Source organism: Tenrec ecaudatus, chromosome 8, assembly GCF_050624435.1.
Source record: "Tenrec ecaudatus isolate mTenEca1 chromosome 8, mTenEca1.hap1, whole genome shotgun sequence".
NCBI lineage: Eukaryota > Metazoa > Chordata > Mammalia > Afrosoricida > Tenrecidae > Tenrec > Tenrec ecaudatus.
The window spans coordinates 133,676,400-133,702,359 of NC_134537.1; the positions used below are offsets into that span (position 1 = coordinate 133,676,400).

At 36.4% G+C, this 25,960-nt stretch overlaps 1 protein-coding gene across 1 annotated transcript; it reads left to right on the plus strand.

Moving 5' to 3' along the window:
• Window positions 1–1,990: 1,990 nt before the first annotated feature.
• GPM6A (glycoprotein M6A) lies at window positions 1,991–23,889 on the plus strand. Its single transcript, XM_075555789.1, has 5 exons — window positions 1,991–2,080; window positions 15,946–16,099; window positions 21,060–21,136; window positions 21,665–21,730; window positions 23,737–23,889. The coding sequence occupies exons 1-5, from the start codon at window positions 1,991–1,993 to the stop codon at window positions 23,887–23,889; spliced, it is 540 nt and encodes a 179-aa protein (XP_075411904.1).
• Window positions 23,890–25,960: the final 2,071 nt, after the last annotated feature.

The window sequence follows — 25,960 nt, forward strand, 5'->3', positions numbered from 1 at the left end:
ACCATGTTCAGTTATCTTCACCAACATTTTAATTTCAAGTGATAACAATAAGTGTTTTATAATTTTCACATTCTGTTAGGTCATCCTTTTTTATGGGTACAGATATGGGTCTCTTCCAGTTCATTGGCCATATAGCTGTCTTCCAAATTTGTTCACATAGATGAGTGAATGCTTTCACAGCTTCTACACCTGGACCCGGTTTCTTGGCTTATTCCTTCAGTGCAGCCTGAACTTCTTCCTTCAGTAATAATTGGTTCTTTAAAAAAATAAAATAATAAAAATAATTGGTTCTTCATCATATACTACCTCTTGAAATAGTTGAATGTCATCTAATTTTGTTTTTGTACACGTCAATTGTATTACTGAATGTCTTGATCTTGAAAGCCAACCGAAGTACACTGATCCGAAGAGGGGAAATCTGAATCTAAGTTCAAATGTTTAATGGAGTCCAGATTTTCTGAAACCATAGCAGCAGATCCAATCACCAAAACGACTACACTGAGATCATCTTTAAACCGTAAACCTTAAGGCCAATAATAGCCCCTGAAGATTTATTTCCTAGCAATAACAAACAGCTTCTCTTAAATTTAAGTGATGTGCATGTGCTTTGGGCATGTGCTCTTTTAAAGAATAATCTTTGTGGTGCTAAGTTGACAACAGCAATCCAAAAGTTTAGATTTGGGGAAGCCTAAGAGCAATGAGTTCAAGACAATGACAGTGAAATAATTTGGAAAAGGATGGCCACAATAGTAGCATAACTTCAATGCAATCATCACCACTGAAGGGAACATCAAGAAAAAGCTTTGTGTATTTGTTCACCAAAAAAATATAAATTCACAACAAGCAAAAACATTATAACAGCATTCAAAATACCTAGATGTATACCAGCACTGTTGAACTTCCTATTTTTCATTTTTTATCTTGGGTAAACTTAACAGGATCTTTACATTATTGAATGCTCTCATATAATAGGCCCCTGCCTTATATACACATCATCCTTTAAACCAGTAGTTCTCATAACAGTAGCAAAATGACAGCTATGAAGTAGCAACAAAAATAATTTTATTGTTGGGGCGTCAGCACAACATGAGTAACTGTATTACAGTGTTTCAACATTAGGAAGACTGAGGACACGTAGCAATGAAAGAAGATAGCAAAATCAACCTTGAAAAACTGAAATAAACAGAAATGCCTTATCACTGGCTACCAGGTATACAGAGACAGAAATCTTGCTAACACTTCATACACAATGGGATGAAATGCTGTGTGGATCATTTGCAGATCAGACCTTTGTGATCCATAGAAGGTTCAGTAGCTGATTTTCATAAGAAGATAACTGGGTCACCACACCTCTAATTTAACTCAGTCTGAAACTACTGAAATCTACTAGCATCACAGCCAGCCACCACAGCCACATTGGTCATGATTGCCCATAAGCTTATTGGCTGTAACTGAACCTAGGTCTCCTACATAAACATGAGAATCCTACCATTGTACAACCACTGCTCCCAATTAATAAGTATACTCCAAATCCACTCCAAACCAAACTCTCTGCCATTGAGTCAAATGGACTTATAGAGACCCCCTGTGGTTTTCTGGAACTGTGACTGTTTACAGGAGCCGACCATGCAGAATGCCGCCCAACATGAAGCCACTACTACAGAGGAAATATCTTGTGAAGTTATCTAAATATTGTATCGTACTGATTTGGTCTTCACATGCTCATCTGTGTGTGTGTACACACACACACATACACATATACATCATGTCGGTAAAGCAGCAATATTTTAAAATTCAACCTCTATTATGAACATAAATATTCTACAGCTTTCTGAGCAAACGGACAGTGAACATCTGAGAATCCACTTCTGGAGTCCTGTCACAGAGCTTCTGAGGTCAATCCCTTTGTCTTTTCTCCCTCAGGATTGACATCTTCAAGTACGTGATCTACGGCATCGCAGCTGCGTTCTTTGTCTATGGCATTTTGCTGATGGTGGAAGGGTTCTTTACAACCGGTGCCATCAAGGATCTCTATGGGGATTTCAAAATCACCACGTGCGGCAGATGCGTGAGCGCCTGGGTATGTTATTACTCGATGTTCAGTGTTTAACATGGTCTATTTTAATAGCACACAGGTGTTTTCATTCATCAGATGTTCATTAAAGTTAGTTTTTTTAAACATAGTGAAGCTTTCTCTTTCAAGGCTATTGAAAATCTTGATTGATATTATTTTTTAATTAAGATTATTTCTTGTGAAAATTCAATGTCAGTTACTCAAGCCATACGTAATGCAACTAGTTTGATATTTGGAGACAGCAGAACAGTTGATTGGTTTACTATTAAATATTTCAAACGATTTCAGTGTCCCAACACAGTATTTGGACTTAATACAGAAAAATCCATTTACAAGTTATAAAAAATATATGTTTCTTTCATAACTTGAAAAGTGATTAAAATAAATTTATTCAATTTAGAGGCCAAGTATCTCATGTAATGTCTGTTTTCTATGACATGATATAAGCATCACATTAATTTAGGTTTTGCATCTTTATAGCTAATGATATTTAATTATAAAACGTTTAGTCACATTCTAAAACTAATGTAGACAATTTCATGGGTAAATCCCATACACATGCATGCACAGAGTGGCAATAAATACTATCAATGTAGCTGTAAGGACTTTGCTGTTTCTGGGAAATTGTTTTTCTATAACGAAAGGTTGGACTTGCCAACTTTGACTGATAATGTTTTCTTTTTTCCATGTTAAATAAGAACATACACTTAATTTCTGCATGTAATTCATAGTAAGTTTTCTCTAAAGAAAGATGATATAAATTATTGGAGTCTAAAATAAAGTCTGAAAAGATGCTTTTAATCAGCTCCTTCTTTTTAACCAGCATGTAACGTATTTTATAGACACGAATAGTGATAAGAATCTGATACAATAGACTAAATTTCTGTTTGTCTCTGGAATAATTTCTCACAAAACTCATTAATTTCCATTTAGAAAAATGCTTACTGTAGTACTCACGGGAACCAAATATATAAGTCTGAGCAAAATTAAGATATCAGTAATGTGCTTCTAACTGCCCTGGAGTCTTCTCTGACTCACAGTGACTATGGTGCTTTAAACTGTACCTCCATGTGTAAGTTATTAGGACGAGTGGTATCAAATTACTGACCCAGAGGAATATAAGATACACAAAGATTATGGATACATTTTAAATTGTGTGTATATTTTTTTGCGTGTAATTCTTTAGTGTGCTGTTTTTCAATGATGCTTAATCCCTTTCTCTCGTTAGGAGGCAGATCCCTATCTAGGTTCATTTAGGGCTGGCCGACAGGTTTTTGGATAGGATTGGAGAAATATCATTATAATGCTACTTGTGATCTGGTCATGGCTTGGTTTACTCATTTGAAATATAATGACATTAACCGATGTCTAAAACTCATGATGGGATAAAAATCTTTAATTCTAAAGCACTTGAGTAATGCTAAAAAATAAGTAGCATCTTAGCACATTTTTAGAAATTCCTGGGTATTGCAAGATATTAATAGGCTCGGCTGTTAACTGGTAAGCTGGCAGTTTGAGGACAATCCGAAGATTCTCAGGCGAGCGCACGGGAGCCTAGAGGAGTGAAGAGCCTGTGGTCACACGGGCGGGGAAGAGCTGGCTCTACTCAAGCATCTGACACAGAGCCCAACCTCTTGCCTCGCGATTGTAAGATTGAGCATTTCATGGCATATGTGGGCTAATGTTCTAGGACAGTTATGTTTGTGAGGATCTTTAATTTTCTGTATTTGAGAAATATGACTTTAGCATTTTAACAATATCATTTACTGTAAATTAGCAAACATCTTCATTACCCACCAATTCTCGGATACTTTCAGGTCGATTCTGACTCACAGTGACCCATTAGGACAAGCGGAACTGTCTCTATACTTCCACAGACTGTAGTTCTTTATCCAAGCAGATAATTCGTATCTTTCTCCTACAGGGAATCCGGCGGATTGGAACCAGTAACCTTTTGGTTAGCAACTGAACATTTAAGCACTATACAAAGAGGACTCCTTTATTTATAAACAGTCCCAATAAGTTCTACTTGGGACATTCATTTATGTTTCTTTCTATTTGTTATTTACACAGGTTGATAAGGTGGTAAAGTAAAACAAATAACTAGTTGAGAGATTTATCTAAGTGGTTTTGTGAGCAGGTGAATGTGTCCCAATAATAATACATTTCCTTCAAAATTCCCTGTGTTTCATAAAAGGGAATAGAAAAATCCTTAGGCAGATCTTTAAACATGCTCTTTGGTATGACTCACTCCTTTGCTCTGTTAAGATCTATGTGACCATATTTTCTTTGTTTCTTCTTATTTTTAAAATAATTTCATTGGGGATTCTAATAGTTCTTTTAACAATCCATATATCCATTGTGTCAAGCACATTTTTACGTATGTTGCCATCATATCTTACCATTCTTAAACTTTTTCTGCTTTTGCTTTGTTTTGCCTCTTTCTCTAGTTCTCCAAAAAAGATTCCTATATTAAGTGTTGGTAAATTAAGAATAAAACAAGCACACACACACACGCATGCACACACCAAGTCAGAAACCACTCTACAGCTCTTCCTCATTTCCTTCTACAGTTATTCCATTGCTACCACATGTGCTGAAAGGCAAGTTGTACATAATAGGTGCTTGAAGTTCTAAATCAATAATATACTCACTGCCACTGAGTCAGTTACTCCCAAATTACTTTTTTAACAAACATAAATTTCTTTTGTGCAGTCGTGAGATCAGATTTTAACAAATATTTTTGTAAAATTATATCAACATATTAGATTGGTCCATGTATATTTAGTCCATATAAGCAGTGCTCTAATGAGTTCCAATAATGATATTAATCCACTTTGTCTCAATAACATTTTAAAGGTTGCTTTATATTATATATATTATTGTTTATAAACATTTGTTATATAATGATCACACATAGAAATAATAACTTCTGAGCTGCCATTTTGTAGAAAAATGGACACATTACTGATCTATAAAAATCTTTCTCCTCTTCCCATGACAGTGATACCTATATGTGATCCATTCTTTCTATGACTCACTTTCTTGCTGTTATAACTTCCTGGAAGTTCTAGTAGAGAGACTAAGCTTGAAGAGGAACAACAGACAGGCGGCTTTGGAATGACCGCCTGAGGAAACACCTGCAAAAACAATCATTTCACTTTAGCATGACCTTCTTCACTGCCCCTGTTTGAAACTGTTAATTAAAACAAGTGTTTCTAGTGACTTGTTATCTGCAATAAAACAAGCATCAAGGAAAGCATGCTGGTTATCACTGACGTATATGCCATCTAATATAATCCTATCTCTGTTGGCTATTAAAGTCACTCAATGTGGTAAAGTTGTCATTCTGAATCTAATATAAGTAATATTCTAACCTTTATATCTCATTTATATTTAACTTTATTAAATATGAGGAGGCTTCCAAAACTTGTTATAAAAATGAAATTAGAAGAAAATGGAATTATTCCATGAACTTTTGAAGCCCAGTCATGTATATACTAAGTATTTACTAATACACAGTTAGATGTGTTCAAAGTTCATTAGCTCATCTGGTATCTTAATGAACTTTGGTTAATTATTCAAAACAACATTCGGTAACTGTAGTCAATAATTACCAAAACATTGAAGTTCACGATAATTACTCAACAGTGATAAAGGAAATTTCTGACAATTTGCTCCCATGTCAGTCAGACAAACATGCTTTCAACAACGCGATAATGTAATTATTTTTCAATTCTCTCAATTTAAAAAAATTATTATTATGCTTGTTAAGGAGGGAATTTGAGTAGTTTTAGTTCATGCCTAGGTTTGTATGGCTTATTAAAAATATAGCAATACTTATTTTCTGTAATTTTTATATTTTATGGCTACATTATTGTATACATTTAAGATTCCTTATGATGACCCCTTTCAGCATCATATTTATGAGAACTATTTATAAGTTATGATTACTCCTAGAGCTTCTTATGCTTTTGACTGGTGACATTTTAAAATTAATGACATTCATTTTATATAAATTTTTTAATGAAGTGCTATTAATTTCATAGAAAATGGAATGAAAAGAAAACGGGATTTTCCCACAAACTTCATGAAACCCTTTCTTAAGTGTGTGCACGTACATTTACAAGTCTCTGAGCGGCACAACGGTTAAGTGCTCAAGTATTAGCAAACAGATGAGCGGTCCCAACCCACCCACGCAGAGGCACCTGGAGACACACATTTGGGAATCGAGTTTTGAAACATCACCATCTTTAAAAGATGATCAAAACCTCGCTGGAATTAGAATACATTTTCAATAGCTTATATAACTGCATATAAGGAGATGAGGCTGACTTTGGGAAAAGGCAAACAGCTGAATGAATGTAGACACAATGCAGCTCATGAAGAGACAAGGGGAACAGAATAAAAGACCAAATATTGGCTAATCTTAATGTGACTGAACCTAGCCTTCTCTCCTTTAGGGATGGAGGTCAACTGTTATCAGTTATTTCTGCCCTTGCTGCTAATAACCTGGCCTTTCACCCCTCGTCAGGCATGAGGTTTGGGATATTTATATTGGGAAGTAATGGTTTGGCATCTCTCCTTCTTTAGCTGGGTAAGGCAAAGCATAAGAATAAGGTAACTGGACTAACAAGCATTGTCACAACAAGCAGAAGGAAGATCAAACTTATCAAGAGTGTCCTTTCCCTTGGACCCATTGACAATGCCCATCGAACCAGTAGTCAGGAAATCCAAAGCAGTATTGCATTGGGGCAAATCTGTTGCAAATGGTTCCATTTGAGTGTTAAAAGTAAAACTGTTGCTTTGCTTACTAAGGTGCTCCTGAGCCAAGCCAGGGTCTTTTCAATAGCCCCATGTGCGTCTGACAACTGGAAAATGAGTAAGAAACATTGGTGACGGATTACTGCCTTTGGTTTATGCTGTTAGGGAAAATATTAGATATCCTTTAGACTGCCAACAAATCTTTCTTTGAAGAAACAGTGCTAGGAAGTTCCTTACATGTGAGAATGAGCAGCCTTCAGCTCACATCCTTCACACACGCCATCAGGAGGAACCAGACTCTGGGGAAGGATGCTTGGTCACAGACGGGTCAGTGAAAGCCAAGGCGACTGCAACAATGGCCACAAACACATGGACTGGACGTCTGTGAGGCCCGGGAAGTTTCACTGAATAGTACACAGGGTGGCAGTTCATTGGCTCGGACTGAGGGCACCTGGCACAACAACAAGGTGTAACTTCAGAATGACTCCCAGTTTATGGTAGGGATGTTTTTTATGATTAATACTGGTTTTCTGGATATGGAAAACCTTACAATCAAAATAGAGTTGTCTTTGCTGAATTTTAATTTCCACAGAGCAGCAATTTCTAATCTTCGTTTACTAGGGGCCATCCAGTCAGTTTTCATTGCGACCTCACGCACAACAGAGAGAAACAGTACCGTGCTCGAGCCCACTGTTGCAGCCTCTGTGTCCGTCCATCTTAATCGACACTTTATTTTTTTAATCATTTTATTGGGGGCTCATACAACTCCTTATTTTTCAATTTTTCCCTCCTTCCCCGCTCCCCCATGACACATAATTTATAAATTGTTTTTTTAATCAATTTATTGGGCCTTGCACAATTCTTATCATAATCCATACATACACCGTGTCGTGCACATTTGTACATTTGTTGCCATTATCATTCTCAAAATGTTTTCTGCTTGAGCCCCAGATATCAACTCATTTTCCTCCCCCTCCCCCTCCCTCATGAACCCTTGATAATTTATAAATTATAATTTTGTCACATCTTACACTGACGTCTCTCTTTACCCACTTTGCTGTTGTCCATCCCCCAGGGAGGAGGTTATATGTAGATCCTTGTAATCGGTTCCCCACTCGCAGCACTGGTCTTGAAGGGATCATCTGCCCTGGATTCCCTGTGTTTCCAGTTCCTATCTTTACCAATGTACATGTTCTGGTCTAGTCAGATTTGTAAAGTAGAATTGGGATCATGATAGTGGGGGGAGGAAGCACTTAAGAACTAGAGCAAAGTTGTATGTTTCATCGCTGATACCCTGCACCAACTGGTTCATCTCCTCCCCACGACCCTTCTGTAAGGGGGTGTCCAGTTGCCTACAGATGAGCTTTGGGTCTCTACTCTGACCCCCCCTCATTTACAATATGATTTTTTGTTCTTTGATGCCTGGTACCTGGTCCCCTCAACACCTCATGGTCACTTAGGCTGGTGTGCTTCTTACATGTTATTTCAGAACTAGATGGCCACTTGTTTATCTTCAAGCCTTTAAGACCCAGACAGTTTATCTTTTGATAGCTGGGCATCATCAGTTTTCTTCACCACACTTGCTTATGCATCCATTTGCGTTCAGTGTATCAGGCAGATGGGTATCCACTGAGGCAAAACACTAATGGTGTGTGGCAGAGCAACAGGGGGAACAGAAGAGGGAGCTTCCTCGGGAGTACAAAGGATAGACTCTGGAGCCAGAGGGTGGCACCCTATCGAACTAGAATGGAGGAAATGCCTAGAGGTCTAAAATCAGACCGTGATCTATTTACAGGTTTTTCTTTCTTTTTTAAATTTTTTAAAATTAATTTATTCTTCTCTGGGTCATTGGTTTTCTTTTTTGTTGTCACCGTTGTGTTCTCTTTCGTTGCTTTGTCTTGCTGTGCCTTGTTTGTTGGTGCATATTATTATTATCTCTGCAGGTCTATCTAGATAAGATAGGCTGGATGAACAGTCTCAAGGAGAAAACAACAGGACCAGTGGTTCCGGGGGTACATGTGAGAGGGGGAGGTGGGGGAAAGGAGGTAGTATTGACCAACCCAGGGACAAGGGAGCAACAAGTGATCCAAAATTAGTGGCAAGGAGGGTATGAGAGGCCTGGTAAGGGCAATGTAACTGAGAGAAATAACTGAAATCCAAATGAAGGCTGAGCATGATAGCGGGACAAGAGGAGAGCAAAATGAAATAGAGGAAAGAACTTGGAGACAAATGGTATTCAAAGAGGGATGCACATATGTAAATATATTTATATAGGATGGTGGGGAAATAGATCTATGTGCATATATTTATAGGTTTAGTATTAAGGCAGAACATGCGCATTGGACATTGGACTTCCACTCAAGTACTTACTCAATGCAAGAACACTTTGTTCTATTAAATTGGCATTCCATGATGCACACCTTCCCAACATGATCTCTGAAGACAAATGGGTGCATAAGCAAATGTGAAGAGAGCTGATGGTGACCGGTTATCAAAAGATATAGTGTCTGAGGTCTTAAAGGCTTGCAGGTAAAAAGCAGCCATCTAGCTCTGAAGGAACAAAGCCCACATGGAAGAAGCACACCAGCCTATGCGATCACAAGGTGTAGAAGGGAACAGGTATCAGGCATGAAATTGTTGTTTTATATCTTACACTGCCTGACATCTCCTTTAACGCACTTTACTGTTGTCCATCCCCCAGGGAGGAGGTTGTATGTAAATCCTTGTATCAGTTCCCCCTTTCTACCCCACCTTCTCTCCACCCTCCCGGTATCACCACTCTCACCACTGGTCCTGAAGAGTTCATTGGTCCTGGATTCCCTTTGTTTCCAGTTCCTAGCTGCACCACTGTACATCCTCTGCTCTAACCAGGTTTGTAAGGTAGAATTGGGATCCTTCTGCAGGGACTGATCTCTCCTTATAAAATGTTTCAAATAGGTGAGATGCCATCCTTGTCCCCACACTTGCATGGTACTTCAAATATTTTCCAGCACCATAGGTCAAATGCATTTATTTTTATTCTGTCTTCCACAGTCAATGCCCAAATTTCACAGACATACAGGGCGACTGAAAATGACATGGCTTGGTTTAGGCGTACTTTAGCCCTCAAAGAAATTTTCTTGCTTTTTAACCCTTGAAAGAGGTCATGTGCAGATTTTCCCAATGCAACACATCATTAGATCTCTTAATTTTGGCTTCCGAGAATAGATTGTGGATCCAAGTGAAATTAAATCTTTGACGACCTCAATCTTCTCTCCACTTATCACGATGTTACCTTTTGGTCTAGTTATGAAAATCTTGGCCTTTTTTAGATTGAGTTGTAATCCATACTGAAGCTTCAATTTCTTGATCTTCATTAGCAAGTAATTAATTTTTCCTCATTTTTAGCAACAATGATTATGTCATTAGCTTCTGACAGGTTGTTAATAAGCCTTCGTCCAATACTGATACCACATTCTTCTCCAGAGTCCAGCGTCTCTGATTATTTGCTCAGCATATATCACCTCAAAATAATCTTAATATAGGTATTTTTTCTAAATCAGGAGAATTTTTCAAATATCTGTAAACCATACTAATAAAAATAAGAGTAACTTGAATTCTTTATAACAGTGTATAAATTTTTACATGATTTGCAAGTAAAACTAGAAATAAATGTATAATTATATATTTTATGATATAAAAGGCTATTTTTCCTAAGATGCTACTTGAACAATTTAAATAGTTCTTCAATTTGTGCAAATATCAGACAGTGAAATAAAACTCATAAAGGAGACAGATTGACTTTCATTGTTAAATTGTTTAATATTTACACTTCAGTGAATGAATTGCTATTTCCTGAAATAAAACTATTTGGTCATTGAAATTTGAAAGGAAAGTCATTTTGAATCTTTCATATCCCAAAGCTTCTCCACTAATTGGCAGTGAACATATTTTCTTACGGTACATTTACGACCTTCAGCTCTATTGCATTGCGATAACATCGTCCATTGCAGAGATGGGGAAACATGAATCGGGGTGCTGTGGATTCAGCAGTCATCCCTTTCTTTATTTTTTCAAGTAGAGGGAGCAACACGTTGAAAGTGGTTCAATCCACTCTGAATCTAAAGCCCCTAAACTATAAGGCCCCTTTTACTGTGAAAGACACCTTCAAAAAGAGCTTTTGGAAAATCCCCTAGGGCAGGAAGAAAGAAACAAGATACAGAGGATGTAGCCCTAGCGTGCTGACTGCTCACTCTCATGACATTTCACTTGCTTTTCATCCATTGGGCCAGTGTGCTCCAAACTGCTTTATTACACTTACTGTTCTTGGGACAGAAAATAAACTTAACACCTTCCATTGCAATCAAGACACAAATAAATACAGCTGTTCCTCCCTCCCCCTTACCCCTATCCTGAGGAGTTCCTTTAATAGTATTCCTCCCACTTGGGGGAAGTTTCCAGTAATTTCTGAAAGCTTTCCTGTAACTAGAGCCCTCTTTGAATAGTCTTACCACACCCAAAAGCTTATACTTTGAAATGATCCAACTATGAAATATAATCGAATTCCCTTATATCATATTTTTCTACCATTCAGCCCAAACATACATTCGGGTAGCAGCAGGAATAATCAAGGATTATTATCAAGAATAAAAGAAGCTAATATTTTCTCAGTGCTTCTAAGTACCTGCTTGGATGCTAAGGCTTTTGATGTATTATCTCATTTTAGCATCACTACAAGTGTATGAGGGTAATCAGAGCAATTATCTTCATTTCACAAACGCAGAAATGGAAGGATTAAGAACAGCCTAGATTCAATCCCAGGTCAAAATTGTGTGCCTCCAAGCAATGTTATAATAGACACCAAAACCAAACTCACTGCCATTGAGTCACTTCTCACTCAGTGGGTCCATAAGACATGATGCACAGCCCTGCCTCTGTGGGTATCTGAGACTAACTCGTTACATGAGTAGAAAGCATTGTCTTTCTCCCATGGGATGGATGGCTTTCTGCCACTATGACAGCTCCTCCCCGCCCCCATGATTGCTAAGTAAAAGGCATTTAAGTTAGATGTACAAGTAGTATAAGCATGAGTCAAATCAATACATTAACAGATCGATATCCCACACATTAGAACGAAATGGCAGAGGTTGGACAATGACTCCCATTGCATCATTATTAATACAAGAAGTGAATGAGTGCTGATAGTGCAATTTAAGCAGTCTCTGTGATAGAAGCTGAGTGCTCCCCTATGAACTAACAGGTTGGCTCTGCTCTAGTTGTTAGATTAAACCAAAAAACTCATTGTTTTGCAGACAATTCCAATTTACAGAGACTATAGGACAGAGTAGAACCACCCTCTTGAGTGTTTGAGGTTACACATGTTTACAGAAGTAGGGTGCAACGTTTTCCTTTTGTGGAGGTGCTGGTGAATTTGAACTGCTGACTCTTCAGTGAGCACTCAAGTGTTTAACCACTTGTGCCACCAACCCTAGGAACAGTTTTACTGTCGAATGTGGTTGTGATGGAAAACAAAGGAAACCACAGCACACAACAAGAACAAGTTGTATTATGCTTGTCAATATTTTGAAGCTTAGTCAAGACTGTATATACAAGTAATGATGGGATTATTAATCAAGGTTATTACTAGGCTAGAATTCTGAGCATGAAGCTACAGGACTGAGACGTTTGTTCTTTAATTTCATATTTAGGCAATTATAAGGTTTTAAAGCACCTTTCTAATATACACTGTGGCCACATGCTCAGAAACTAGTGTAATTAGCAACTACTAGTGTAATTGTGAAATTGTACACTCATTCTACAGACCTCGGGAAATACTGCTGAAGACCAAACACATAAAGGAGATACCAAAAGAGGAGCTGAAATTCAAACACTAGAGAATATATTTCTGTTGTTTATGTGTTGGTTATGGATAAGCCAAACTCCCCAAGATTCAGAAGAAAGTCTAAAAGCAACAGAAAATGTTGAAAATGCAATAAAGCAAATACTGATCATCAAGTAATTCATCATCACAGAAGAAGCAACAGAAGAAAAAAATCAATGATATCAGTGCTCCAGAGTGATCACTGGGCGCCAATGATCTGTTTTGTGCAACCACATTCTATATCGTGATTGGTATACTTTGATTTTTCATGAAAAGAAGGGTGAAAATGTATGATTATTTTTCCAATGGATTTTCATTCTTAAGCCATGTGGAGAATGCATGAAGATATGTGTGTTAGTCCAGGGTAGAGTAGAGAAACAAATCCAGGGAGACTCGTGTATAAGAGAGAATTTTATATCAAAGAGCAATTGTACAGTAAGAAAACATCCCAGTCCAGTTCAGAACAAGTCCATAAGCCCTATATTAGCCCACATGTGTGATACCGGTCCTCTTCAGACTCATACAACACATGCAATAATGTCTAGCGAAGGAAGTTCACAGGCCAGTGGGTGGAGAGTCTTGCGAATCCGGTGGCAATGGAAGCATCTTAGTGCTGGCATGGGTCATGTGGCTCCTCCCGCTCTAGGGCTCGGGCTATCATCAGTATAGCTCCATGTGGCTTGTTAACAAGTATGTCTTGCAGGGAGTCTATGTGTATCTGACCTCCAGTGAATATTTATCTCCATGGTGCCTCCAAATTAGGTCATCAAGCTGTGACCTGACTGATAGGCTAAACTCCACCTCTTCTCAAGGTGACACCAGATTATGTATATATCACAACATCCAAGAAACTAGTACAGGTTTATTATGATGCACCATAAATGCAAGTTTTCATTTTGAAATGTGGAAATTTCCCTTTTTGAGGAGAGGGTGGTTTTATTTATTTTATGATTATTTACTTCATTTTCTTCTCCACTTATTTTAATTCTTACATGAGCACCAAGTTTAAAGATTCAGGAAAAACACATTTTACTCCTATAGGCATTTAAGATTCTTAATAGAATACAACATAAGTGTCATCCTTTAGGTCTAGAACTGAATTTAGACTCCTGTGTTAGAATAACTAATCATTTAAGGTCAAAAGGGCAGCATTTACCAAAGAAAACAGTTACAGGGTGTTAGGAAAAAAAGAGGAATGAAAACAAGCAACACAAGGAGCAAGTGGAATACATGGTAGTACACGGAGAGGATCACAGTGGATGAGTTGAAAGAAAGTGTCTGTGAACTGTCAGATGTAAAACTGACGATCTGCTCTGTAAACCTATATATACACAATTCACAAAAACAGGAGTTACATTATGGATAGCTAACACAGACGCAGACACACACATACACTCATGCACGTGTACTTTATGAATTACCCTCCTGATCAAATGCGTGAATGTGTGAAAAGGGGAGAGGGGTAGCCAAGATTTAGTATTTAGGTCTCTTACATGCCATAATCTGCACTTGAGGGGCAGTGCTATTTATCTCCTTTTTGAAGTGAAGGGATAATGAGCAAGTCATTCCGTCAGTGAAAAAATGGTCCAGGTGGACATAAGAAAATGCTTTTCTGGTTTTTTTTCTTTCCCCAAATTATCTAAGGTTTTTATGGTGAACATCATGAAAAGTGTGAGGTCAAGTTTAAGAGCAATGGAAGAGAAAGCCCGTTATTCACTGAGACTGAGAAACAATCAGCACAATTCAGATGAAAAATCAGTGGCATAAATCAGTGACATAAAAGTTGTTCGTGGTGATCTTATTTGGCTACTCTTATGGATGATATCAATTTTAATCTCCAGAACTTGAGAATGATTCGTACCCATTGGAGAGATAATTCAGGAACTCCAGTGAGCAGATCTATCATTTTCTATATCTGGATGGCATTTATCTGCATTGGTGTTCCATGTAGTGAGTTATTTCTATGACCATTTAAAATAAATTAATGAATCAAATGACATATTATCTATTAAGAAGTACAATCAATTAGCCTTAATGTGAATATTTAAGTACTACATTTACAAATCAGGGTTTTGTGCTGCTTTATTCTCATTGTTTTTATCTGTATATAAATACAACCATTAATACATTTGCTATCATAGTCAATTAAAGGCTGTGTGTATATGTATGTATACAACATACATATACCCATGCATTTATACATAAACACACATACTGCCCTTGAGTGAACACATGATGACCCTGGCTTTCTGAAACTATCAAACTTATGGGAGCAGAAATTCTTATCTTTCTCCTGTGAAGCTGCTAATAGATTGAAACTTCTGATCTTGTGCTTAGCAGCCCAATGCCTAACCCACAATGTGACCAGGCCTGCTTATATACATATATAGGTGGATATATATATACATACACACATATAATTATATGTAAATAAATATATAGGGTATTAATGTAATTGATAATTTCAGAAAATATTATCATCAGCCAATTATTCAACCACACACTAAAACATCCATCTGTTTGGTTTTTTAATTGAGCAACCAAGCCATTCTTTAACTATAAATTCCCTTTGAATATACACTTGCAAAGAAACAAGAATTTTTAACAACTTTTTCATAAGCTTTATAAATATTAAATGTGTTTCTGAAATGGTCATTTATTTTCATATTAAAAATAGACTATTAAGCTTCTATAAAAACATCAATATGCAAAAAAATAGGATTTAAAGTTTAAAATGTATCAAACAAAAGAGGAGTGAGACTGGAGGCACAGTTATTTTATCCTAATCTAAAGTGAGAAGAGACCACCACTTTTGTAATGTTAAATGCAAACATGTTCATCTAGTTTGAATGTTTCCAATATGAAATTATGTCAGTTAAGTGTAGTATAAAATTTCAGATAACACTTTAAGTTATCTTGAATTCATTATAGTGAAATTTCCATTATGGAGCATTTAAAAATGTGTGAAGATTTTCAGATAAAGACATGAATGAAGCCAGCTTTCAAATGACAAACGGGGTATTTCTTGCCGTGTGCACTGGGTCCTCTGCCAAGCTGCAGGCTTATACTCATCACCGCTACACTCACCTTCGCTCAGCCCTCACCTCAGGCTGCTGTGCCCACCAGTACGGTGAGATGACTTGTGTGACATGTCCCTTCACACCTTCACGATGGAGCTGTGCACATTAAACTCAACATGCCCCTTCCAGCTGATGACACATTCCTCTCTACCTTTTCTCTGTTGCAGTTTATCATGCTGACCTACCTTTTCATGCTGGCCTGGCTGGGCGTCACAGTTTTCACCTCGCTGCCAGTTTACATGTACTTCAATCTGTGGACCATCTGCCGGAACACCACCCTGGTGGAGGGAGCCAATCTCTGCTTGGACCTTCGTCCATTTGGTATGTGGATGTTGACTCCTAATTGGGCAAAAACATCTCCTATTTTATTACAGAACTGACTACCTCTAAAATAGTATCAAATATTTTGGAACCATCCTAACTTCTGCAACCAAATATGCAAATTTATTATTAACTTTTAAGATAAAGTCTGTAAATTTAAATAAACAGGAATTAAAGAGTGAGTAGAACTTGATATAACAATATTTGCATATACACATCTATCTAATCAGATGGTCACATTACACTTTCTAGAATTATTTGTAGTTAGAAAGTTGTGGTTGCAATTTCTCTTTTCTGTGTCGGGTTCTTTTCCAAACTGTAAGCACCTCCTTTTAATTCTCCCAGAATAGATGGTACAAATTTTGAATTCCAGGAAGAATTATATACATTTATGTCTTCTATCATAGGTAATAAACAAGAACATCAATCAATAAAGTGATGTTAAATAAAGCAGCAATCTGTTTTGGCCAGTCTTATTTAGGGTTAAATCCTCTTGACATAATGTTTACTTATAGTTTTATCAACTTGCAAATTGTAGATCCTTTTCTAAATCTTTCAAATGTATTACCAACTTGCTTAATTCTCAAAATTATACCACACATGTGGTGGGTATTATTTTTATTGTGGGTGGGTGGGTGAAGAAACCGAGGTGCAGAGATGTAAATGACTTGCCCAAACTTAGAGTTACTAAGTTAGGAAGAATCGCTCTGCCCTAACCATGTCTTCTCTCATCGGGAAACAAATGATGAACTAGGGGTCAAGAGGTAGGCGAATCTTACCTGTCTGTGTCTACGCCTACTGGGATTCTGTTCCTCACAGGTAAAAACAGCAGCTATAGAACTTACAAAACATTTTCACATCCATATGTACAAATGAATTCTTTTTCACTGAACAGATATTAAAAGCCTATATATTAACATCTTAGATACTTCAATTTTTTTTTCTCTAGTGATTTTCGCTCAGACCTCAGAAAAAGTTGGAAAAAGTGCACTCAATAATATCCAAACACCTTCAGGATCTATAATTTGGTTTCTATAGAGAACTAGATGTGAACTTGAGAGCAGTTGCCCACCCTCCGTACTGCCAAGAAAAAGTCCTCCCATCCCTTCTCTGAAGAGCGCTGATGGTGAAGGGGTGCTGAGTTGGGCCGGAAACCTAAAGCAGAGCCAGAAGCCACCAGCTGTGCCACAAGAGAAATGTTCAGCTTCTGCTCCTTGGAAAGAGCTGTGGTCTCGTAAACCCACAGGGGGCGCTGCCCAGCCCTGTCGAGTTGGAATGAACTGGAGGGCAGTGAGTTTGGTTTTGATTTTTGGTGACTCCACACTATAGTGTGATTCCAATTAAAAGCAGAGGGTCAGCTTTATAAATTAACTTCATGACAAAAGGATGAGAAAATATGGCAGGCACATATTTTAGCAGTCTTACTATTAGAATCTTAGCACTTATAAACACAGGAAAAGCAGATTTCATCAGTTTTTAGAACTTCTTAGAAAACCGTAGCTCAGAATTCAGTCTGTCTCCTTCAATGATTTTTTTTTGGAAGTTAAAAATTAAAAAGATATGGGTAGCTTTTTATATCAGGTTTCCAAGCAAAATATAGGGGTTCCAGTTCAATTTTAATTTTAAATAATATGATGTTTTTAAATTACAAGTATGTATTCCCAAATATTGTTGTGTGGGACTTATTTTTACACGAACATCCAAAATATTCTATGGGACAAACTTTTACTAATACATATTCGATGTTTATGTGCAATTCAAATTTAACAAAAAGTTTTGTATTTTTATCACTAAGTCTGTCAACCCTACTCTCAGAGCCTAGTTCTCCCCTGAAAGCATCATCACAGGACTAGGTGGTGTGGATAGGCTATATTTTCAGGACTACAAGACAGTCCATCATACTTCCAGTTGGAAGCATTCTATTTCTCATGTGGTGGTAAAGAAAGAATCTATTATACAGAGGATTACAAGATCGGTCAAGAAAATTCTAATTTTCGCCAAGTTTGATATTGAAAAAGATGGGAAAATTATCTTTAAAAGGTTACTAGATTGCCATTATTTCTTAATTCTCTGTGTAGTCACAACCTTTTGATTTCATAATTAATTTATTTTAAAATGTATATTCAGACTTAAAACTACCCACAGCTTTCAATTCCCTAACATTAACCTCAGAATATGGGTTAGAAGGACCAAATGTTATCACAAATCCATTGTCTGGTCTGAAATAAATGGAATTCTAAGAGGTGAATGAATTGTCCTAAGGATCAAGCTGCTTCCTAGGCCACCCTGAGATTGGAAATGCAGGTGTGCTGCATCTTGGGGCACTTGTTCTAACCAAGAGTTTTTCTAATCATTTTTAGAACCATCTTTATGATACACTTAAATAAACCACTACTATATGTAGACGAGAGAATAATGCTCCCTACACACACAGAGAGAGAGAGAGAGAGAGAGAGAGATTGAGATTGAGATTTCCACTTCCCAACTCCTAGAATCTGCAAATACATTCAGTTACAGGTCAAAAGTGATTAAACTATCGGGCGGAATCAAGTTGTTTATCAAATGACCTTAAAATAGGGAAATTTTCCTGGATTATCTTTGTTGGTCCAATGTAGTCACACAGGCCAAGAGAAGTCAGTCAAAGGGAGATGTAACTACAGAAGAAAAGCACACAAAGATGCTGGATTATAAGGGGCCAGGCAAAAAAAAAAAAATAAGGGGCCACTCACCAAAGAATGCGGTGGCCCCTAGGAAGTTGAAAATCCTTAGAGAGCTGCTTCTTATAGATTCTCCTGAGGGGAGTGCCCTGGTGACAGTGCCAGGCAAGTACTGGTGACAAACCACCTCGCCGGCTGGTTAACCACAAACCCACCAGCTGTTCCTCAAGAGAAAGAGAAGGCTGTATCATTCCATGAAGATTTACACCTTTGAGGATTCTACATTCTAAATATAGAATATATAAACTTAAAATTCTAAATTCCGTATTCTAAATTCTCAATAAGTCAGCACTGGTTTGATGGCAATGGATTGAGGCTATTTATTGAGGTTATCTAGTGCAGCCCTGAGGACACCCTGATTTTAGATTCCTGTCCTCCAGAACTGTAAGAGAATGGATATGTTGATATAAACCATTAAATGTGTGATAATCTACTATAGTACCAAGAGGAAGTCAATACACCATCTAAAACTAGAGTCCATAATTTTGTTTCATAGACTCGTTATTCATTTATTTTTGGTGACCCTGTGGATTTAACCATTTCAGCAGTTCCTCTTCTGGGAAACCCAGAAGTGTTGGGTTTCTCTGACCATTCTCCTGAAGGCTTAATTATCCTTTGACATGTAATCAAACATATTGCAAGCCCTGAGGATTAGAATATGAGTATCTTTGGGAGGCTCCATGATGTCTACTCTGATGCACCAAAATCCCTATTTATCTCAACTGCATAATGTAATCACCCCATCCCAGGGTCCAGTGATTTTATCTCAGTGCACTATCAATGTCAAGTAAAAAATGTAATCTATGTGTTATCAAATCAAACTTCGCTGTCCTTCTGATAGCAATGTCCTACAGTATGAGTGAAACATAACTACATCATTCACGAGACTGTACTTTGTGCCTTGATACTTCTTTCAACAAAACCACGACACTTCAAATTGTACTCTTTATTGTGGATATGAAAGAAAGAAAAAATATGTTTCAGAAGTCAAGCAAACTTTTAACATTAGCTACGATACTTAAGTATAGACACCATCTTTACTAAAAAAAAACCTTCTTAATAATGGTTATTTCTTAAACAAATATTGCAGGGAATTGTTTCATTTGTTTTTCCTTAGAAATATTTTTGCAGAAACATCTCTGCATTTGAAGGGAATAAAGTAATTTTTAAAACAAATTTATCACACAGACAAACTATCAGAGAATAGTTGTGTTCTGTTAGAAAGCTACAAAAAAAAAAATCACTGCCATCGCATTGATTCTGCCTGTTACCAAGCCATGGGACAGACAGAACTGGCTCTGGGGGTTTCTGTGCGTATAACTCTTCACAGAGTAGAAAGGCTCCCCCTTTTCCCCCTGCAAGCTAAGGATATGTAAAATGTATGCACTTATTAAAATTTAATAAAAAGAATACTAAAGCTTAGAAACAAGTTCCTGTTATATGTTATTTTATCTTTTCTACATATAAGTGTTTAGCACTTCAGTAGTTCTCATGCAAAATTACAGCGTCACTTTCAGGTGAACTTCATTACTGTTGTACTCTAAGATTAATTTTAGAATAGTTGACATGAATCAACAGTGAGTTTTTTAAGATTTCAATATTCCAGGATTAACATTCATAGATTATAATGAAACAGTTCTGCAGCCCAAAGATATTTATCTTAATCAATTTCCCCAGGTGATTCTGATTGAGTTGGTTCATGAAGCAATTATAGCAATGGTAAATAATGGGAGAAATGTCTTCCTCTTCTTCGTCTTTTTAATTCCCCTCTACTAACAGCACTGTTATACTTGTCAGCAGAAGAATAAACCGTTACTTTAGAGACTAACTGAAGCTTTGTTCCAACCGAACAAACGTGAACGCTGACTTCAACACCGTCCTGGGGTATGATTACCGAAAGAATCACGATGCCTGTACCCTCCGTGATAGACGAAACCAACGCACTAGCTCCAAGCAACTCTGAAACTTTTCATCGTTAGATTCAATTTCATTCAGACTGAAAATGTTTCAAATTTCACAAGGCTAAAGAGTTTTAAACCTTACACTTATAATTAGTATCTAATATATGGGAAATAAAGACCTATATTAGAAATGAATGAAAACTGAGGAAGAATTGTTCCTTTATATTCTAAAAAAACATTTAAAAAAATTGGTGCAGGTTTGATTAGCAAAAGTTCCTTATTCTCTCAGTTGGCTCTTGAAAACATTTATAACACTAAGCTATAATTTTCTACATATTGTAGGAATTGTGACAATTGGAGAGGAAAAGAAAATTTGCACTGTCTCTGAGAACTTCCTGAGGATGTGTGAATCCACTGAGGTGAGTGTGGTTCCAGCCTTTCGTTCAACAGAGTTTTAGCATTCCATCTGGCGATCTAAGAATATAGAATTAAGTCCATATTGTATTTTCCCTTTTTTTCCTCTCAGAGGCAATGCTGACATGCAGAAGTGCTATGCAGGGAGTGGTGGTAGAGAATTAATATGCAGGAGATACTATGCACATTTCAATAAAACTATTGTTATATGAATTTTTGTTTTCTGGAAACCTCCATGTTTAATGTGCTTGAAAATGATAAAATTAAAATTACAAAGTGATGACTTAGATTCATATTGTTATATATTACTGAACACTATCATTATCAATCATGATTTCATCTTTTCCATGAAATTATAGTAAAACAATGTAGTTGCAAGGATTTAAAAGTTAAAAGGAGAAAAGGTGATTAACTCAATTATTTTCATTGAAGATTCAAAGAGATATTGTTTATAAGATATCAATAGCTATTCTTGCCACTCTTTCACTTATAATCCTGACGTATGTTTTCGTTTTCTGTGGTTTTCTCTGCAGCTGAACATGACCTTCCACTTGTTTATTGTGGCACTTGCTGGTGCGGGGGCCGCAGTTATTGCTATGGTGAGTCCTAAAAGTGCTTGTGCTCTATTATGCAATTGGAATAACAGCAAAATTCATTTGCAGAGCTGATCATTCCCCTCCAGTGACTAATGCCCATTATCAACCTCTCAATGCCAGAAGAAAGACGGAATAAAACAGTGAGTAAATAAACACATTTATAACAAAGCTTAACATAAGGAAATAGTATCTCATGATGGAGATAAGAGATATTGAAGCCACTTACAAAAATAAATTTGTTAGACTTTTAAATATTAAGTCACTACTAATGTAAACATGATCGTTGTAGCACATAGGTGCAGTATGTCAACATATTATGAGTGTTTACTTCTAAAAACCTTTTTTCTTAATGAAAATTTAAATATATATTTGTGTATAAAAATGACTAATTTATTCTCTTAAAGTAAATCTCAGAAGTTTCAATTCCTATCTTCTAAATCCAGTTTTCTTATGATATTTTAAGAAAACTCCCTGCTTTGACAACCGGTAATATTTTTATAAGATCTTGAAGACACATCTTGCTTCTTTATTTGGTACCCACCCTGAATTCCATTGTGCTCATAAGATACCAATTCTCAACAATAAAAACAGACAGTGAACATCAGTTATTGCTATTGCAATAAGGTTTTCTATTATTATTCTTTTGTTCTAGAAACAGTATTATAGAGGAATCTAGAAGATTCTTAGTAATATTACAGCAGTTAGAAGTAATTCAATATCTAAAAGATATTTTGAAGTAATTAAATATATAAAAATTACGAACTTTTGATAAATTTAATAACTTTTCTTGAGCTGTCCATACAATAGCTAATCTATTGTTGAAAGGAATAGTTAAAAAGTTGTTTTAATCTTTTGTCAAATGCTAATAATAAGAAAGATGAGCAATACTAATACTAAAAAGCCAAATTAGCCCAGTTATTTTTAGTGACCATATAAACTATATTTATTTTCATGAGGATTGGATTGAGTTTTACCTCATTAAAGTTATTTTTTAAGAATCTAATAATATTATGGCAATGTCAAATTTTATTTTCAAATATTTTTGTAATTTAAACATTGCTCAAAATTTTAAATATAGTGACTATGAATTTCTATCTAGGAATTTAAAAATATGGGATGCTTACTGAAACCGTATTGGATGATTAACTGGAAGGATCAAAAATAGGTCATTAGCCTTGCATCCATAGTCAAAAATTGAAATGGGTCCTGTGGACCCAATAATGGCCTGGTCATTGATGCTCTCAACACTCATGCTCCCTGAACCACGTAGCCTGGCTGTCAAATCAAAGAACTATCTCTGAGTGTGTGTTCATAAAGACACTGCCATATAGCAGATAATTTTAAGGCCTAATATATACATAATTAACATATACAGTAGATTATTCATAGCACTTACATATTCATAACTAATATATACTCACATAAACCCAATAAATAATGTTTTGAAATAAATTTTGAGATGACTTACATAATAAAATATTTGTTTCCTGTTTGCACTTGCTCTCTCACGCTGGTATCTAGATATCTTTATAGATTTATAGAGAGCATATATTTTTGTTTAAATTTATAAATACTCTTTTAACTTTAAACATCAAAATGGTAAAATATTAACATTATTAAATATTAAGCTCTCTCTTGAGTTTATAGCCTCCTATATAATGACATCAACAATCATTGACTCCTTTAGCATCCAATTCCATACTGGCTTAAATGATTGGTGTCAGTATTTCTCATTCATTAGCTTTGGTAATAGTTTAGGAGGTAGGGAAAATATCAATTGCTACTAATGCTGGTAATACGAATGGTAATACTATTAGCTAATATATTAATAAAAGCTTTCTTTGTTGAAAGCATTATAAATGCTTTCTGTATGTGATCCTAATCAATGACATAATATAGCAACTGCATTATCTTCAATTCTCTTTCCATGTGTAATTGGTTATTTCCCATGTAAGCAGATGAAGACTGTGAACAGCCCTCCAACGTAAACCATCTTTGTCTTTGGCCAGGTTCACTACCTTATGGTTCTGTCTGCCAACTGGGCCTACGTGAAAGATGCCTGCAGGATGCAGAAGTACGAGGACATCAAGTCAAAGGAGGAGCAGGAGCTTCATGACATCCACTCCACCCGCTCCAAAGAGCGACTCAATGCCTACACATAGAGCCCTGCTCCCCTTCCGGCCATGAGAATGCTTTGGTGTTGAATGAAAGGCCACCCACCTGACAACCATTAAAAAACACAGTGAAAGTGCTTCTCATCAATGACGTGTAGGGTGACTTATGAATCACCTGAATACAATTCTTTGTTGAGTTGCACTTTGCTAATTCACTAAATTGGTCTAATTAGCTGTCTTCTACAAGCTCCTATCCAGCCCACTCCTTTTTTTCAATTTCTCAAACTCATTTAACAGTTCTGTAAGATCAAAATCACTAACATTGTCAACTGCAAAGATTTGATTTTTAACCACTTCTTATGTGTTAAGCATAACACATTTTGCATTATTTCTTATGTTTTTGAAAAGAAACAATAGCTTTTTATACTTTGGGGTTTTTATTTCCATAACTAGCTTAACTACAGGTAACCTTCAAAGGGACCACTATACAGAATGAACAATAGACAGATGACATCACGGTGATTCTTCTTGAAATATGGGTATCCTGGCTGAAGATCAGTGGCCACAACACTGCAGGCCCTGGTTACGGTTTTCATCCAACTAAGGTGCAATTTCTAAATTTGTAAGAGTAGGTTAAAAAAAAGTGCTTCTTATCTTTGTTAACATTGTATTTTTCTTGGTGTTCTTCAAAGGAATTTCTCCCGGATTCCTCATTTTTATGTTGTGAGCATGTAGAAATCAGTGACGCTAATGCATGGCTAACTGCCTTCCTAAGCCTGACACCAGGCTAACCTTTTCGAGTGCACGGTAGAGAAACACTAACGCAGACAGCTACTTGTGTTCTACAGAATAGAGTCTTTGTGGCAAAAGCGGTGGCTGGATTGGAACTTTGATGGTAATATAGAAAATTAATTACCTTTATGAAGGTGACATATTAAAAATAAGCACACTAACCTGTCAGAAGTTGTTTTACCTGCTTTGAAAGTTTTGATGGATTGCACCTTTGTAAACTATCCCTAAAACGTGTATGACAGATTTGAAAAGGGTTCCACTAGTCTCATAGATTTGCTTGCAGCCTTCCAATCCACGTTGGTTTGCCTGTAGTGTTTTTAAAAGTGTGGTCAGAAGCCACAATAGAATGTATCATTTTGGAGTGTAATGATAGATTTGTGTTTTTATTTCTAGCAAGTCATTTTAAACTAATGTTCAATCATATTCATTTATAAGAACCTGTATCAAAGGAATTTTAAAAAAAGAGCAATCAGTATTATCGGACCAAATTTGGTGTTTGTTTTAACCCTGACTTTCTTCTTTTGATTATTTTCAATGCTACAAGAATGCTGTAAAGTGTCTTTGAACATGATGTAGCCTGACAAGACATGTTTTGTCAGTGATTACAAACTAGGTAGTATCGTGCACTGATTTGACCATTGTGAACCTTTTCTCAGTGTAAGTGAATTTCTAATAAAAATTTATTCAGTGAGCCAATCTTTGTACAATGACTAATCATGCATCATCAGTAATTTTACAAGTTCTTGTAGTATGTAGAGAGATAGTGTTCTCTGTGGCATGATTATGCATTCTGTAGAATTATTTAATTAATTTGGGGTTGGTTTTGCTTCATTTTTTACACTTAGCTTAACTTACTGGTTGAACTTTTTCTGATATACGCAGTATTACATATATCCAACAAAAAAGTATTAATGGGCTTCTTTCAATTCTATATTATAGTGTTTCAGTTCTGTGTCTTAACAGTTTGTGATGATTTTTAAAACTGTCTTTTAAACTTATGTAATGATGTTGACGCTTTTGGCTTTTTTTCTTGTATTAGAGTTTGTATTTTCACAAAGAGTGCTTTGTAGCAGGCATTACAACTAATCTGTTTTGTACATAAATGTGCCAACAGCTTGATGGTGGCGTTTTTGAAATGTAGAACAAAGTGCTTGCAAAATGTAATAAACACACTTGTGTAATTTGTGTACTTAGTATTCGTTTCTGCGGTGTTATTTTTTTTTGTTTTACTTCTCTAATGTGTGTGTACATTTCTTTCCCACGAAAGAGGCCTTATCTCTATGTTGTTCTTACGTCAGTTCAGTTGACCTAGAATTCAAGCTCCCGT